Source organism: Phyllopteryx taeniolatus, chromosome 5 (assembly GCF_024500385.1).
Source record: "Phyllopteryx taeniolatus isolate TA_2022b chromosome 5, UOR_Ptae_1.2, whole genome shotgun sequence".
In the NCBI taxonomy this organism is placed as follows: Eukaryota; Metazoa; Chordata; class Actinopteri; order Syngnathiformes; family Syngnathidae; genus Phyllopteryx; species Phyllopteryx taeniolatus.
Window position 1 is genome coordinate 16,976,701 of NC_084506.1, and position 16,677 is coordinate 16,993,377.

The window sequence follows — 16,677 nt, forward strand, 5'->3', positions numbered from 1 at the left end:
TCTCCCCATGCCTGCGTGGGTTTTCTCCGGGCACTCCGGTTTCCTCCCACATCCCAAAAACATGCATTAATTGGAGACTAAATTGCCCGTAGGCATGACTGTGAGTACGAATGGCTGTTTGTTTGTATGTGCCCTGCGATTGGCTGGCAACCAGTTCAGGGTGTACCCCGCCTCCTGCCCGATGACAGCTGGGATAGGCTCCAGCTCTTAGTGAGGAGAAGCGGCTCAGAAAATGGATGGATGGATGGATGGATTAGGGCTGCAATGATTCTTCAAATAACTCGAATAATATGATTACAAAAAAAAAAAAGTTGAAGCAAAATCTCTGTCTCGAAGGATAGAAGTGATGATTTTTTTCCACACGCACCAATGTGTAGAAATAAGTCTGCGCGTTGGCACCAAGTCAGGAGGAAAGAGTGCAAAAGACAGAATGTCTACATTTTTGGATCATTTCATGCTTAACAAATAAGTTTCTTGCTGGGAAGAACTGGCTTACAGAACAGCACATCTATGAGCTGACGTAAGTAAACATCCATCCATCCATCTATCCATTTTCTGAGCCGCTTCTCCTCACTCGGGTCGCGGGCGCGCTGGAGCCTATCCCAGCTATCATCGGGCAGGAGGCGGGGTACACCCTGCACTGGTTTCCAGCCAATCGCAGGGCACATACAAACAAACAACCATTCGCACTCACATTCACACCTACGGGCAATTTAAAGTCTCCAATTAATGCATGTTTTTGGGATGTGGGAGGAAACCGGAGTGCCAGGAGAAAACCCACGCAGGCACGGGGAGAAAATGCAAACTCCACACAGGCGGGGACGGGGATTGAACCCCGGTCCTCAGAACTGTCAGGCTGACGCTCTAACCAGTCGTCCACCGTGCCGCTGTAAGTAAACATTGTTTGCTTATTTAATGTACCTTACCACCACTAGTTGGAACATTGTAATGCCCTCACAATCGGTAAATGTTATAGACAGCTGCCGGTGCACTTTCAATTGCTTTATTGAACAAACGGTAACAAAATAAACGCATAAGCACATTCATACACTAGCTGCCAATGGCCGCAACTGACTCAACGGGTAGACGGGCTAGCCTGAACAAATGAGAGCCAACTACACTCTCATTTACTGATTACCACGTCACTCACCAGACCAGGCCTCCCCTTTTAAATCCACGCACACTCAGTCACATGTAGTATGCGAGGATGGAGACCCCAAGTGGACAAACCATAATACCTGCACCTCATATGCATGTTTACTATCGGTATTGTTTAATCATTAAGAAAATCAATTTCAGTCAGATTTGACTAATAATCAATGGGAGAATCGGTAGAATAATCAATTCTAAAAATATTAAATAGTTGCAGTCCTAATCACTACGCAACAATAAATAGAAGCATCAGTAATTCATGATATATACTTCTAACTGACGAAGGAAAAACTCTCAAAAGTCTTCTTGGACTGCGACATAGGTATTTGATGCTGGTATATCATAAGGATACAAAACATCGCCATATTGATTTTTATTTATGCCCCAAAAACTCCTTTTATATCGATATTTGATGATGCTAGTGTGTAGATAAAAGAGACAGCAAAACAATCCATCCATCCATCCATTTTCTGAGCTGCTTCTCCTCACTAGGGTCGCAGGGGTGCTGGAGCCTATCCCAGCTGTCATCGGGCAGGAGGCGGGGTACACCCTGAACTGGTTGCCAGCCAATCGCAGGGCACATAGGAACAAACAACCATTCGCACTCACAGTCATGCCTACGGGCAATTTAGAGTCTCCAATTCATGCATGTTTTTGGGATGTGGGAGGAAACCGGAGTGCCCGGAGAAAACCCACGCAGGCACGGGGAGAACATGCAAACTCCACACAGGCGGGGACGGGGATTGAACCCCGCACCTCAGAACTGTGAGGCTGACGCTCTAACCAGTCGGCCACCGTGCCTGCAAAACAATCCATTCATTGATATTGTCCAACTCATATTACCAAGCCGCCTGATATACATTGGATCAGAAATCAAATTCAAAAACTATGCTGGGGCCAACCATAAAGAACCCCAAGAACACGAACTATACAATAGGTGCGAATGCACACTAACATATTTAATCTTGCCTGTAGCTGCCCCACTCATCTGCTGGATGTGATTCAAAATCATTACATTCCTCTGCTGACATAGAACAATAATCCATATATGTTTGAACAAGATGAGTTTAGAATGGTGAGCGTTAAGCACCAAAAAATATCATCTTAAAGTGCTGTACTCAGACTAAATGTCTCACTTATGTGGACCACAACAATGGAGAACCTTGTTCTGAGGTCTTGCTACCTACTGTGGTTGCAGAGGCTAATTGCTGGATTTGCTTTCCTATCGTCTGTATATTTTAGCGAAACTTGATCACAGACAATGACACACGGAGCATTTATCCCATTTTCTTATTTCAATCAGCAGAAAATCCCACCCCCATTTGTTTAAAATAGGATTAGGTATCCACAGAGGAGTAGGTGAGTGCAAGTAGTACTTTGTTGTGATTAAGGTAGACATGTTGGAATAACAAGAACTGTTTGTTTGAGTAGCACTGGATCTGGAATTGCTAGGTGCTAGCGACTGAGGTGGTGTGTGTGGTAAGTAGTCATACATGCTCCCTGTAATTGTCTAATCAGCACACACGCAGACTCTCATCTCTTCGTGGTCGCTTCTCAGTTAGACGGAACTTGGCACGAGGACCGCATTCCATTCTGACGCTTGTCAGTCTGGCTCACAAATCAAGGAACTCCTTATTTTTGATGTGCAGTGAAAATCTGTTAGCACTTATTTAGATGACAGACGTCGACGGCTATTTAAAGTGATGACGGCACGCACGCCAAAAGCACTTGCTGGTCCACTTCTCACTCTTCTTTGATAAGATGAGGGACGATTGCCATTGATATACACGCACAGGGAGGAGGGCAATAATCACGGAAAAGGAAGGAAGAATGAGGGCAGGAGGCAAGGAAGCAAAACAGGAAACAGAAATAAAGGATCAAGGAGAAAGATGAGAATAATAAGCACTTGCTGGTCCACTTCTCACTCTTCTTTGATAAGATGAGGGAGGATTGCCATTGATATACACGCACAGGAAGGAGGGCAATAATCACGGAAAAGGAAGGAAGAATGAGGACAGGAGGCAAGGAAGCAAAACAGGAAACAGAAATAAAGGAACAAGGAGAAAGATGAGAATAATAAGCACTTGGCAAAGAGGTAGAGTAACAAAGGAAAGAAGGTTGGAATTATTGGACAATGAAGGAAGAATAGACAAAGCAAGCAAAGAAACTGAAAGGAAACAAGGACGATGTTGATACACTAAATAAAGAAGAAAATAAAATGCAGGAAAAGAACAAAAGGATTTAAGTATTCAAGGATTTAAATTGTCATAATTGTGGTGTTGGGGCTATAGACCACTGTTCAAGTGTAATATTCTAACACTTTCTGGAAAGAAGCTGTTCTCAGCATTGTGGTCCTTCATTGGATGCTCTGTAGCCTCCTGCCTGAGTGGAGCGGATGCAAGAGAGTGTGTGCTGGATGGGTTGAGTCTTTGATGCAGCGATCCCTCTTTCCTCACCGGTGGGTGAAGATGTCTAGTGTTGGAGAGGCTGCCCCCCACAATCTTCTGAGCAGCCGTTACCGTCCTTTGAGGCCATGCTCTGCTCTTCACAAAATTGTCGTCATTGTCATCAGTGCCTAACACGATCCGGGCTTAAGGCGAACCATGTTTAAGTGATGTAGTGCCACTTTCTTGGTCTGTGGTGGTGCTCCAGAGCACCTTTGCACTGTTGAAATTAGGTTGAAAATGTAATTTGTTTTCTTTTGACCACCTCGTGCCTTTTTTCCCCTTGTATTTTGTAATATCGCCCATCTATTCCCCAGTAGGAGTTTGTAAAAGCCTTGGAATTTGCCCAAAATGGCTGCTTTAGACCAAAATAGCAGTGTCTTTAAAAGTCTTTAAAACATTTTAATGCGTCCTGTTACAATAGACGTCCGAACAAAATCCATATCGATCGGTAAAACCGGTGTCGGGGCAAATTTTTAATTTGTCTGAAGTAGGTCAACTTCAAAAATAGTTCGACGAAAAATTTCTACCTCGAAGCTCAGCCGTGACTGCCCTAGAACCCATGTTTCATTTACGGACATACGGACGCAGTGTTGGGCCACTGATAAACTTTTTTAAAGGACTCCTAGATGTGTAATTTATATATAACATGTTTTATGAGTGAGCTGAATGATGTTTAGCGTTTTTTTTTACCTAGAATGGTAGCGTGCTAATCACAATTGCTAACCACTTAGCATTTTACTGTCTCAAATTCTGTACACCAAATTTATACCATACGCTCAGTATCAACATCCTGTATGCAGTTTAAGGATCAAAGCCCAATGCCTCATAAAGGAGAATAAAATGCATGTTGTGTGGGGGGGGGGGGGGGGGGGGGGGGGATTATTTAACGAATAAACAATAGGAGAATCGATTCTAAAAAAATTCGATAGTGGCAGCCCTAGTTGGAAGACAAATAATTTGGCGAAAAAGTGGACAGAAAGCAGGTCAGAAGGAAGGAATGAAAGAAGTGAAGGAAGATAGAATTAATGAGCGATGGAACAAAGAAAGAACGGCCAACCCAGAAAAGGACCAATAGGTAAATGCCTCCCTTCCATTACAAAAAATGCTTTCCAAAATATTTGTTTTTATGGTTTGTTTAACTTATTATTATGATTAACATGACTGCACGCGTAATATAAAACACAACAGGTGTGAGCTACAATCACGCTGGTCGGTCTCTCCTGTTATTATGCAGCTGTAGCCACGTCTTGAACTGATTAAAAGGCAAGGAGGGGGATTTTTGCATCTCGTTTCCCTGCTCTTCCTTTTCAAACTTTGTTTCCTGTCATCCAAAGCCAGCCAGGACTTTCTTTGCCACTAGCTACAGATGTAAGAGGAGGCGAAGGAGGGTGTTCCTCCATTGGCCGAGATCCCGCATCAAATGGGAAATGCATAGAAAAAGCCTTCCCCCAAGGCAGACACTTTCATCTGATACACGGTGAAAGAAGATGCAGACGATTCAGAGCTCTGCAATCCCAATATACCTTTGCATTCGTCTGGAGTGTGCATGGAAACACTGAGACTACAATGTGTTTGCCAGTGTACAACCTACTTTTTCACTCGCACGTCTCTAAGCAGCCGAGGCGGAGGGATTGGAGTTGCACAAACCAGGAGATCAAAAAATAAAAAAACGTATCATTCCATCCACTTAAAACTGGCAATCTTTGTGTTTGTACAGTCTGCTCACTAACTGAACGTCTGCTAAAAGACAAACGGCACGATTAAGAGAGGGTGGAAAGAGACCAACTGAAGGAATGAGTCTGCCGTCCTTGTGGTCTGAGTATTACTGTGGTGTCCCACACGGATGGTGGGGTGGGGGATGGGGGTGTCGGGAGGTCTGGGGTGTGTTTCCTTTATCGGCAAACAACCTTGTGCTCCGGAACCCCCCATGTGTAAGTACGCGTGGTGGTGGGGTGATGTCACATTGTAAGATGGGTTCCACATGGAGGGTGACAAAGAGAGAGCCCATAACAGAGCGATTGCCATATCGTTGTCACATTTTTTAAAGACAGCTATAGCATATCTCAGCCTCTTCTCATCACTTGTGCTGAATGTCAGTGTTCAAGCCAGAACGTATTTTAGTAAAACGATATTAGCCGGTCGGCACGGTGAACGACTGGTTAGAGAGTCTGCCTCGCAGTTCTGAGGACCGGGGTTCAATCCCCGGCCCTGCCTGTGTGGAGTTTGCATGTTCTCCCCGTGCCTGCGTGGGTTTTCTCCGGGCACTCCGGTTTCCTCCCACATCCCAAAAATGATGCATGGTAGGTTAACTGAAGTCTCTAAATTGCCCCTAGGTGTGATTGTGAGTGCGACTGGTTGTTTGTTTATGTGTGCCCTGCGATTGGCTGCCAACCAGTTCAGGGTGTACCCCGCCTCCTGCCCGATGATAGCTGGGATAGGCTCCAGCACTCCAGCAACCCTTGTGAGGATAAGCGGCTCAGAAAATGGATGGATGGATGGATACCAGCCGTTTATGTTCCCCCCATATTGTAACAATGAGTTCCAAGGCAAAATTAAACGTTTAAAAAAAAACTCATGAAAACACTGTATTTATCATTGCAATAAGCAAACTAGAGCTCGGGAAAAAAAATCAAATAACTTGGCTAAGTTGGCTTAAAACTCCGCTGGGACCCAAAAAACAACAACAACAAAAAAAAAACTTCTGCACCGAACCGATGTTTCACACAGACATTTATTGCAGATGGACACAGTGTTGGGCCAATGATAAACTTTGCCAAAAACAACAAAGGAGCATCTGTAAGTGATTTTTAAGACACTGTTGGATATGTAATGTACATATAAGATGATAGTTATGAGTGAGCTGAATGGTAGGTAGTCTTTTTTTTTTTTTTAACCTAAAATGGTAATTGCTAGCATGCTAATGCTAATTGCGATCGCTAGCCATTTAGTATTTTGCTGTCTCAAATTCTATACACCAAATTTATACCATATACTCAGTACCAACATATGCACTCTTTGGATTGAAGTGCATCCCTCATAAATGGGAATAAAATTCATGTTAGTAGTGTAAAAAAAAAAATTTTTTTTTAATTAATATTGAGGGAGAGGCGATTATTCGATTTGATCAATAATCAATAGGAGAATCGATTCTAAAAAGATTCGATAGTGACACCCCTAAAGCAAGCCATTTTTAAGTGGGTAATTAAGCTACGCAAGTTTTGACTTGCATGTAGAGTTTACTCGTCTTCACCATTTTGAGTCCTCGGAACAAAGTGAATGGGGAACAAAGTGTTCTCTGAAGTTGAAGTACACATTATGTAAGATATTTACCCAAAATTAAAAGCCACCGGTTTTCATGTTCTTGTCTCATTTGTATATTCTGTACGAGGGGTAAAGGTGGAATGATTTTGTGTCCCTTAATCTGAGGTTAATGCTCACACCCTCTTCATTGCCCAAAAGTATATTGTCAAGGGTAAAAAAAAACACATTTGAGGCTACCAGCTGTTATACCCCTGAAGGTACAATGATGTAACCTTTTTTGAAGCACATATGTAGTCTGTTAAGGCATATCTGACACACCATGGTCCTCATTGTGTTTTTTTTCATGGGGAAAAGGTCAGATAGAACATTGGAGCTTCACCAGCTGCCTCCCCCCTTGACACCTGATTAATGAACACACATGCACAGTGGGAGGGCAACTATTCAGAGATATACACAGACAAAATGAGGTGGAGAGATGAAAACCGAGGGAGAGGGTATGTTGAAGATATAATTTTTCCTTTACTGACCTACAAAGTGTGATTCACCCCCATCAACATAACATTTCCATTTTTCCACAAGGTGCCTGTGGTCATCCAGTGTAATGTTTGAACTTGTTCCATTCAAGTTAATTGGATTTTTCACTTCACCTTATCTTATCAAAAAAAAAAATCCCATCTATTTCTTTTTTGCTGAAAGACAGACTGGTTTTCCCCTTGTTGGAGTAAAGTAAAAGCCCCGTCATTTTCAATGAAGTGTCATTTTGTTGGCAGTGGAAGGTTTGAAATTACAGCTCAAAGCGGTGGAGAAGTCTTTATTACACTTTAATTGCTACTTGACAAATCACTAATCTCAGCCTATTTTCACCAAGTATAGTTGTTTACTCTGCTTGATGACATGGCATGCAGTTTTTAACGTGAAAGATAAACTGTGCTCGGGGTGTGAGACCTTGTCCAATCTATTTGTGACATGCCATCACGTTTCTGCTGTATAAATTGGAGTGCCAAAATGTCCAGTCTGAGGGTAAATTTTTGAGTATTGTCTGAGGTTAATTCTGCGGCAAGGACATTGTAAATTGCTGTTGCCATGGTAGCGTGGACATCCATTTGTTATGTGGCTCTTTACGATTGGGCGTACTTTTTGTCTCTCTATGCTCATCTGGTTGACAATCCCTTTTACAGTCGAATGCAGTGCAGTCCAGTGTATCGCGAGACACTGTTTGATTGAAATGAAACTACCAAAACTTCATCAGCATAGTTCATTCAGTCATAGGCAATGTGTAAATTGTTGCATTATGGCTTCTATATACTCACGCGGACGGTGACCGCGCTGACGTCACTGCGGCTATCCCACGGGCAGTTTGCCTTTTATGCTCGAGCGCAACCCACGCGCGGAGTTTAGAAAATGTTCTGCAGTTGTCCTCCAAGTTGGGGGTGTCGCTACGGCTGCTATTGGCTCGGACACCACAAGGTGGAGTTTCCTCTGCATTTTTTGCCCATTAGCCGTTTTTACTTTACATAACAAGGAACAAACCAACAACAATGGAACAGTATCTGCTAGAACAAATGGACCTAGATGACCAAATGGTACGTTTAACTATGCTGCAAAATCGATCAACAAGGCGGCGGCGGTGGTATGTGGAACCAAGGGGAACGCTGAGTACGTCATCACAGCATGTGACTAAAACGGACCAATCACGAGAGATGATCTTCGCGGCATTCTACACACAGCAACGATTTTTGCATCAAGTGACGCAAAGGGGCCGCGTGACCCAATGCGGGCATTGTCTGCCGCACGAGAGCATGAAGAGGCCTTTACACTAACCAGGGATCAAGCCCGACCATTTAACTCCATGTAACCCTGACACATGCTCCCTGTGAAAAAAATTCATTAGCATCACACAAAAAATAGACTGCTGCAGTCTGGAGAAGTTGTTAATGCTGATCTAATACAGAGAGCTCAAAACTACAACAACATTGTTTTTCTTCTTCTAGAGAATGAATCTGCACTAAATTTGGAATTAAGGAGTGGAATAAGATAAGGAATTTGAGATGTGTTGGACGCTACATCGTAAAACTTTAGGGTGAACTTCTGCTCTAAATACAGCTTGAAATCTTGGATGTTTACCCAGTACACCGTATGATTGAAGTAGAAACTTGGAATGTCTCCTGTTTTTATAGTCATCTCAAATGAATCTGTATCAAACACATTTGTGTGGGGAAAAAAGAAAGGGTGGAGATGAATGTGAACATTAAGACATGCAAATATTTGACTACTTGCAAGGTCGTCCAAGACAGATATGCAGATTAACCTTGAGAAATTCATGTGCAGAAGTCAGCAGAAAGTTGATATGACTCCTATTTATCCAAGCGGGTTAAACATACAAGGTTTCAGCACTGAACAGGATATTACAAATATTTTCAGGCTATTGAATTGATCGCAACTGGACTGTTCTAGTTGTCCAAGAAGACTTTTCATGTCTTGTCCGAGCAGTGTTCGTCTGTTCATGCGCATATGCTAGATAAGACAGCTCTAGCCTGCGTGTTGGTTTGGAAACCATATCTGCAATCACGAATGGTATCACTCTCTAGGGAGGCAGAACGATAGTCAAGATGCACTGTTATTGTGCCTGCCAATACCAGTGGTTTGGGTGGAATCATCCTTGTTAATATTCTACTCAGTTGTAACAACAGTTGTGGAGGCAGCTGAAAGACTGTCGTTTGTTTATTTGTTCAAGGCTAAATTAATTGAGTCTCTCTGGAAGGGATGATAAGACAGTATTATATTTGGGAGCTGCAGTATGGCATTTCTTGTGAATCCCTAGTGAATGAGAACATCAGCATAAACAGGATTTAAAATATTTCCATTCCATTAGCCTTGTCCGTCACTCGCTGAGGTGGATCCAGTTACTTCCACACTGTTATGATAGCAGATGTTATTGTAATATTTTTCTATATGTCGAGGGAGACCATTGAAATCCATTTCAACGTGCTCCTTGAACCGTATCCAAGCCACCAGCTTGTGAAAAATTCAGTGTTCACCCTGTGTGTACGAGTGGGACTTTTACACATGGGGAAAATATACAGTAGGCATCCACTTACAGACTGCAACATTGAGCAAGGGAACTATTAAAAAAAGAAGAAAACAAAAAAAAGTCACTATGATGCAATGACGTTCTACAAAACAACTCCATTACTGACACACTTAGTTCAATGAGTGGTCATGGATGACTACATTCTATCATACCAGTTCTTGAATAACATCTCATTAAATGGTGAAAATGTTTGTTTTGTTTAGTAACTGTATGTTTTTGTTTCAAGGCTTTGATGTTTCTCATTCCTTAATAAGATCCAACCGCTGCATGTTCCCTGTGTCTTTTCTAGCCAGAACATGCTTGACCAAAGAGAGACTCTGTAGATTGGTGGGTTGTCAAGCACCTACAGTTTTGCTCACAGGCTCTTCATTATTTGGGTGCTTTATTAAACAGCATGTTAAGTACAGCAGACATTCATCATCAATCTAGTATTATTAGTAAAGGCTTGCATGTGTCTGTTTTCCTTTTTGATGTTCACAGGAGCACATTTTTGGCACCGTGGATCAAATGTACTTTCATATTTTATACTATGCATTCAGTAGTACTTAGACGTTATGATGCTGACCTGAATTTGAAGAATAACGTTCCTACGAGGGATGGGTATTTGACTTTGGTTCTTTAATGGCACTGAGTAAAATGCTTCGGTAGTACTGAGTATCGAAATCTGCCTTTAGGTGCCAAGTTGCGGTACCCAGAGGTTAATCATGCAATCAAGATCCGGTCATGCTGCCTGTGATTGGCTGTGAAGTTACATGTGGTTGCAGCATGCAGAAGAAATACATACTGGGTACGCGGCAGACTGTGTTTACGTGTTGTGAACTGTAACTTTGCTGTAGTTGCGTGTTGTCAAACTGGTTAAAAAAATAAATAAAAAATGGCACATTTGGCTCCACTTTTGCGAAATAGATGCCAATAGTGCACGTTGCAATATATGTAATAAACAAAAAACAAAACACTGTTGCTAAGGCCAGCAACACAATTTAATGAAACGTCTGACCGTGCACAGAATCAATTTACCGGTAAACCAAAGTTTGCTCCGTATTCAACTGCAAGAGGATCAGACCATAGCCATCCACCTACTTTCAGCATTCATGTCCACCTGTGGACGTTATGGAACCAGAGCGGTTCCACTTCATCCGAGAGCGCCAGGGATCGAGCTGTGTCTGGGATTTCAACAGGTAAGTTTGCACTTTAACAAATCTGGCCAACTTCTTTGTTTGTTAACCTAACGTTACTGTAACTTAATATGTGTATCTTGCGGTAAGTTAAACTGTCATCTATGTAATGCTAACTTTGAATATTGTGTAGCTTTATTCTATGGCTATGTACAGTAGCTAGCTAAGTCAAAAGCAAACTAAAGATTGACAGTAACAGGTAAAACATTTAATAAACAAATAAAATGTACAACGATATCCTAACCCCACCCCCTTCCCATTTCGTTTTCTGAACAAAATGGACTTGTTGGCATCCACCCCGATTGTAACTCGATTTACAGTATACTGTAATGTGGAATATTTTCTACTTTGTTAGAACTGATAATATATAATTGGTATCGACAAAAGTATCATTCAAGGTACCATTTTTTTAAGTGAAGGTGTTGGTACCGGTATCGTAAACTTTCGATTGATGCCTTGCTGTCATCACCGTGCGGGAGAAAGAATGCATCCTCGGTTTCCACCGTACTTACTGTTTTTCTTTTGTTTTTTCATATACGTGTTTATTGAAATTTTTACTTTACCACGGCTTTAATGTGATAGACTGCAGCATGTTCTGACTTGTATATACATTTGGGTTAGGTCGTCGCTGTAGAAAAGCAACTGTGTTTTAATGTAGGAGCCCCTCTACTGTCTTGTTAATTTTCAACTTCGGTTAGTGTTCCATTCAGAGTAAACCTGTTCATCCCTGTAATACAATAAAAACAATAATACAATTGTTTATGTGTATATATTTCACACATATGAAATATGTGCTGCAAAGTTTACTTGCAAAGTTGGAATGCACTAAATTGCTTAAATAGATATCTCAGTCTGTCTAAACGAACTACCTCACTACAGTTGAGTGTGTTCAGTATTTTGAAATCAGGACATGTTAAAATAAAAAATCATTCCAATAAAAGGAACTGTACTTGCTTACATAGCCTAGCTTGTATCAAACAATAACCCTGGTGGATAATGTTTTGGAGGGTCAATTGAGCAAATGTCCACCTTCTGTAGAAGCTCACCATGGAGTTTTAGCACTTGGAAGTATGCTTTTTACGGTGTGGATAGATAGATAGTCAAGTCTGTTCCTCGTTTTTCAACCCTATTCAAAACGTTTGACATACCTTGACGCAAAATCCGAGGCAAAGCGTGCAGCGCAGATGATGCTTCACAGATGTAACTGCTGACCCCAAAATTTTACACAAGGTCCAACAGCACTGTGTTTATAAGTTATTGACCGTTCAAATTCCACACCTATATCCAACCATGACTAACAGGCTTATGTGGAATTACCACTCTGTTGCTATAGAGATCAAAGAAATGTGTGAGAAAATAACAGCGTTTACTCTGCAAAGATAAATCTCTTATTAGCATTATCACTAAGTGAACTAGACGTTTTGTTTCCTTATTAATGCATATAACAAAGTATCCGGACACAGTTGTGTTCATTCCATTTGCTAAAGACCTCTGCCGTCCTGGAATTAAAAGACAGGTACTGTGGATTCTTAGCCACCGTGGCTATACAAAACAAACAAGGAGCCAGTTCCTCATGGAACCGAGGGATAAAAATGAGTACACGTCACAAAGATTGCATTGTGGTGTAGGCATAAATCTTGTGTCAAACATCTCACAATGACAACCTAGCATTTCTGTTTATGTAACAAAGATGCCACCTCTACTTGTGACTCATTGTGGCCAAAGATTTTACAATTACATCCCTACGACTTGTTTGATCGTCTGTCAGCAGTGAAATACTGGTCAACTTTACTGCAGAACTTACTGGAGTAATTGGGGATGTGCAGTGGGGAAAGTAAAAATCTTCAACTTTGAAGATCAGTAAAAAAATAATAATAATTAATTGGCTTGTTAGGAAATTTTACTAGGCTTTGATATAGCCCAAGAATTATTACAGGAATTTCCCACCGTTTTCAATGCCCCACTTCTCAAAGTTTTAGTTGTTCTTGCAATTGGAACCCCATAAGGCAAGAAGGGGATGACAAAATTCTTCTATACATACTAACCAAAAAAAATGAACTGTACAGGGCTTAACAAATGTAAGGTTGATGTCCTATGTGTCCAAAATTGACAGCATTGGGAACTGTCAGAATATGTCTTGTATGTGACTATAATATGCACCATTATGTTGAATCACTGGCGGCACGGTGGACGAGCGTCTGCCTCACAGTTCTGAGGACCAGGGTTCAATCCCCGGCTCCGCCTGTGTGGAGTTTGCATGTTCTCCCCGTGCCTGTGTGGGTTTTCTCCGGGCACTCTGGTTTCCTCCCACATCCCCAAAACATGCATACTAAGTTAATTGACAACTCTAAATTGCCCGTAGGTGTGAATGTGAGTGTGAATGGTTGTTTGTTTATGTGTGCCCAGCGATTGGCTGGCAACCAGTTCAGGGTGTACCCCGCCTCCTGCCCGATGATAGCTGGGATAGGCTCCAGCATGCCTGCGAGCCTAGTGAGGAGAAGCGGCTCAGAAAATGGATGGATGGATGGATGTTGAATCACTTCCACTGAAATGAGGGAAGGGAAATTCCTCATCATTCATCATCATCTAATCCTCCTTCAAAACGGTCAAACGTCGCTAACTCACTGAAATCAAAAATCTGTTACAGCACTTAATGATAATGGATGGTCTCTCACGCAAATGGGGACCAAGCCCAAATTCCCGCAAATACAATAATGGAATCTGCCCTAAAAGTGATTGTAAAACCATGAGCCCAAAAGACTCTAATGCATTTTAAATGCTTTAAACATTCTTGTACCTTTTCAGAATACAGTACAGTAAATGGCATACAGCTACACATGCACATACACAATGTATAGTACCTGCACATACATGTCAACAATTATGATGATGATACAGAATAATTACTGCAGCGGTGCAGTCTGGTGTAAAACAATGAACATGATTTGACTACAGCAAAGCACAGGAGTTATATTGATGGTGCCGAATGGCGACGCTCTATTAGGTGGCCTGTGCGGGTAGGAGAATCTGCTTCGTAGGCTGGCTGGCTCTACAAGGGTTAGCGTTTTGGTGATCACTGACCCGAAGCAACACAAACTGGTGGTTGTAGATACCGAATGCTTAGTAATGTTCCGCAGAGATATTGTTAGGGATTTCACTGGTTTTGATGCCCTGTTAAGTCCCAGTTTGCTGAAATTTTCATGAGCCAAAGCAGGCACGGGCAGCGCCCGACAATCTCGCAACTCCTGCAGATTGTCACTGCTGTTAGATTGGGGATTGGATGAGTAAGTCAGGGAGCAGAGCGTGTGGGCGTGAAGTTTAGCCGCAGAAGTTTGGTTGAGTGGACAACTAGTATTTTTGGCTTGTAACAGCCGAGGGGAAACATTTGTTGTCTCAATTACAGAGATGCTACAATACAATAAATCTGTATTTAAGACAATATTTTGCCATGAAAAAAATACATCACTTTAAATTTTGTATTATTTTTTTTTTGCCCCTTTACAGATAATCGCAAATAAGCAAGTTTTTCTGGGAACAAGCGAAGATAGGTTCCCCCCCCCCTCCAAAAGCAGCGATTAGGTGAATTGGCGAATGCTGAACCGGGAACATGCGGGGGAACATTCTTTGAACTGAATATTAACAGAATGTAGTGTATTTGCAAATGGTGGTGTAATCTGCAAACAGATACTGATACAAACTGCGTTAGTTTTTGTTAATTTTGGCACAGAGACATGGCGAGGAGCTTGTTTTCAACACATCGACACACTTCAGGAACATTATGTGCAATTTGTTTGATCATCTCTGCCACTTTGCCAACAGACAACATCACACGCTACCAGACCACGCACTGCACATTTCTTACCTTTGTGTGAGAGCCGTATTCTGGGATAAACGCTGTTGGCTGTCTCAACTGTGCTCAAAAACAAATACAATATCATCAATGCCAAAAAGCTGGTCCTCAAACAGTCCTCCATCCTCTTTAGGAACAAGCTCCACATTCATCTACAAAGAAATCCTGCAAGGGACGGTCAACACGAGCATCATTGGAAAGACTGTTTTTCCTGAACAAAACGATTAATAATCTTTGCGTAAACTATGAAAAATTTGCTTTCTTGAAGGTAACTGTCCATTTATGGATCATCATCGCGGCTTGCGTCACTTCCTCACAGTCTCCTTGCTCCCTAAAAGCAGTCTGCTAGAAGCCGCATCCACCCACAAGCTTGGTGGACAGCGCTGACTATTATTCTCGCTTGCTCTTAGTAACCAGGGAGAAGAGTGGTCCAGTTGCTGCCTTCACGCTGCAGTACCCATTGCATGTTGGTCCTTCTGTTTGTTTGTCTGGATGTTGAGTCGGATGCGCTCTTTCTCATTCCAAAGGGAGCAGGGGAAAAAAAAGAGAATCCCGCACAGGTGATCAATAAAATCACATCACATTAGTCTTTCCCGGCAGACAGGAAGCGTTGTAGTGCGTCTACTCCACTTGAGTCCTCTGGAGTCAGTCATTCTCTGGAAGGGAGCGCAGCAGAACGCAGGAGAGGGGAGGAGCGGGGAGCCTCGTGCCTGGCGTGTGCTCGCTGTGTACAAGGCAGGAAAGTGAAGCTTGTAAAAGCTCTGCCCAAACAGGAAGGGAGGATCCCGAAACCTCACCTTTAAAGTGAGTCAGTAACGATGATTGCTCACATCGCTACTGATCTGGCCAGGCGCCATTGTATATGTGCTTAGTAATGACTGCTTCGCTGTTTAAAGGCTGGAAACACTGCCTGCAACCTCTTGTTAACTGTTTGAAGAGCTCCCTGTCGCTCGGGGGCAGCTACTTTAAGCGAGGCAGTTTGTCCCCACGAGGAGCTGTCCTTTGAGGAACGCCGCCAGGTTCTCTTCTCCCGTGTCCTTATTCTTTCACCACCTGCTTTTACACTCAGGCCACAGGACTCAGCCGACATTGTCGCTTTGCACATTTTTCCTTGTTGTCCTCTTTATGTTGCCACAAAGTGAGCCATTAGCACAGTTGCCATGGAATTTCATGTGGAAGGTGGTCTCGTGGCAAGGATCTTCCGCTTGAGTTGTTTGTCTTTTCCCATCTTTTTTTTTAAACCCAACAGTATGGTTTTATTACTTTTTTTTAATCACTTTTGCAGCCTTTTCAGTAGTAAGAGTAGTCATTTGTCTCATGATAATGTACAAGAAAAGATATTTGTACTTGGCAAGCGTTGAAATTTTATATCAACAAAGCATTTCCGGCATGTTTGAGGAAGGTGTTATGGCAGGGCGGGACTTTTTTTTTTTTTTTTTTTTTTTTTTTTTTAAACAAGACTGTCATTTTAACTCCCAGGCAGTGTTCTCTTGGATTTATGACTATTCAGTTATTCTTTTTTACTAACACAGGTGTGTTGATAGATGAATTTCTAGTAACACTCTAAACATTTGTTTGATGTGACAAGATTAATATATAAATCAATATTTATGATTATAACATAGATTCCTGCCCTGTAGGCTTTAAACCTAGAAAATTAACTCATCTAAAGCCTTCCACTTTTTGCCGAATATGAACTCT

At 42.1% G+C, this 16,677-nt stretch overlaps 1 protein-coding gene across 2 annotated transcripts in view; it reads right to left on the reverse strand.

Annotated features, from left to right (window-relative positions):
- Positions 1-15,729, reverse strand: part of sema3e (sema domain, immunoglobulin domain (Ig), short basic domain, secreted, (semaphorin) 3E) — a 39,710-nt gene extending 23,981 nt beyond the window's left edge. For both annotated transcript variants that reach the window (XM_061773237.1, XM_061773236.1), the window contains exon 1: positions 14,989-15,729. In XM_061773237.1, coding sequence (XP_061629221.1) covers positions 14,989-15,124 — 136 coding nt within the window. In that variant the 5' untranslated portion in view covers positions 15,125-15,729. The remainder of the gene's footprint in view (positions 1-14,988) is intronic.
- Between the last annotated feature and the right edge of the window lie 948 nt (positions 15,730-16,677).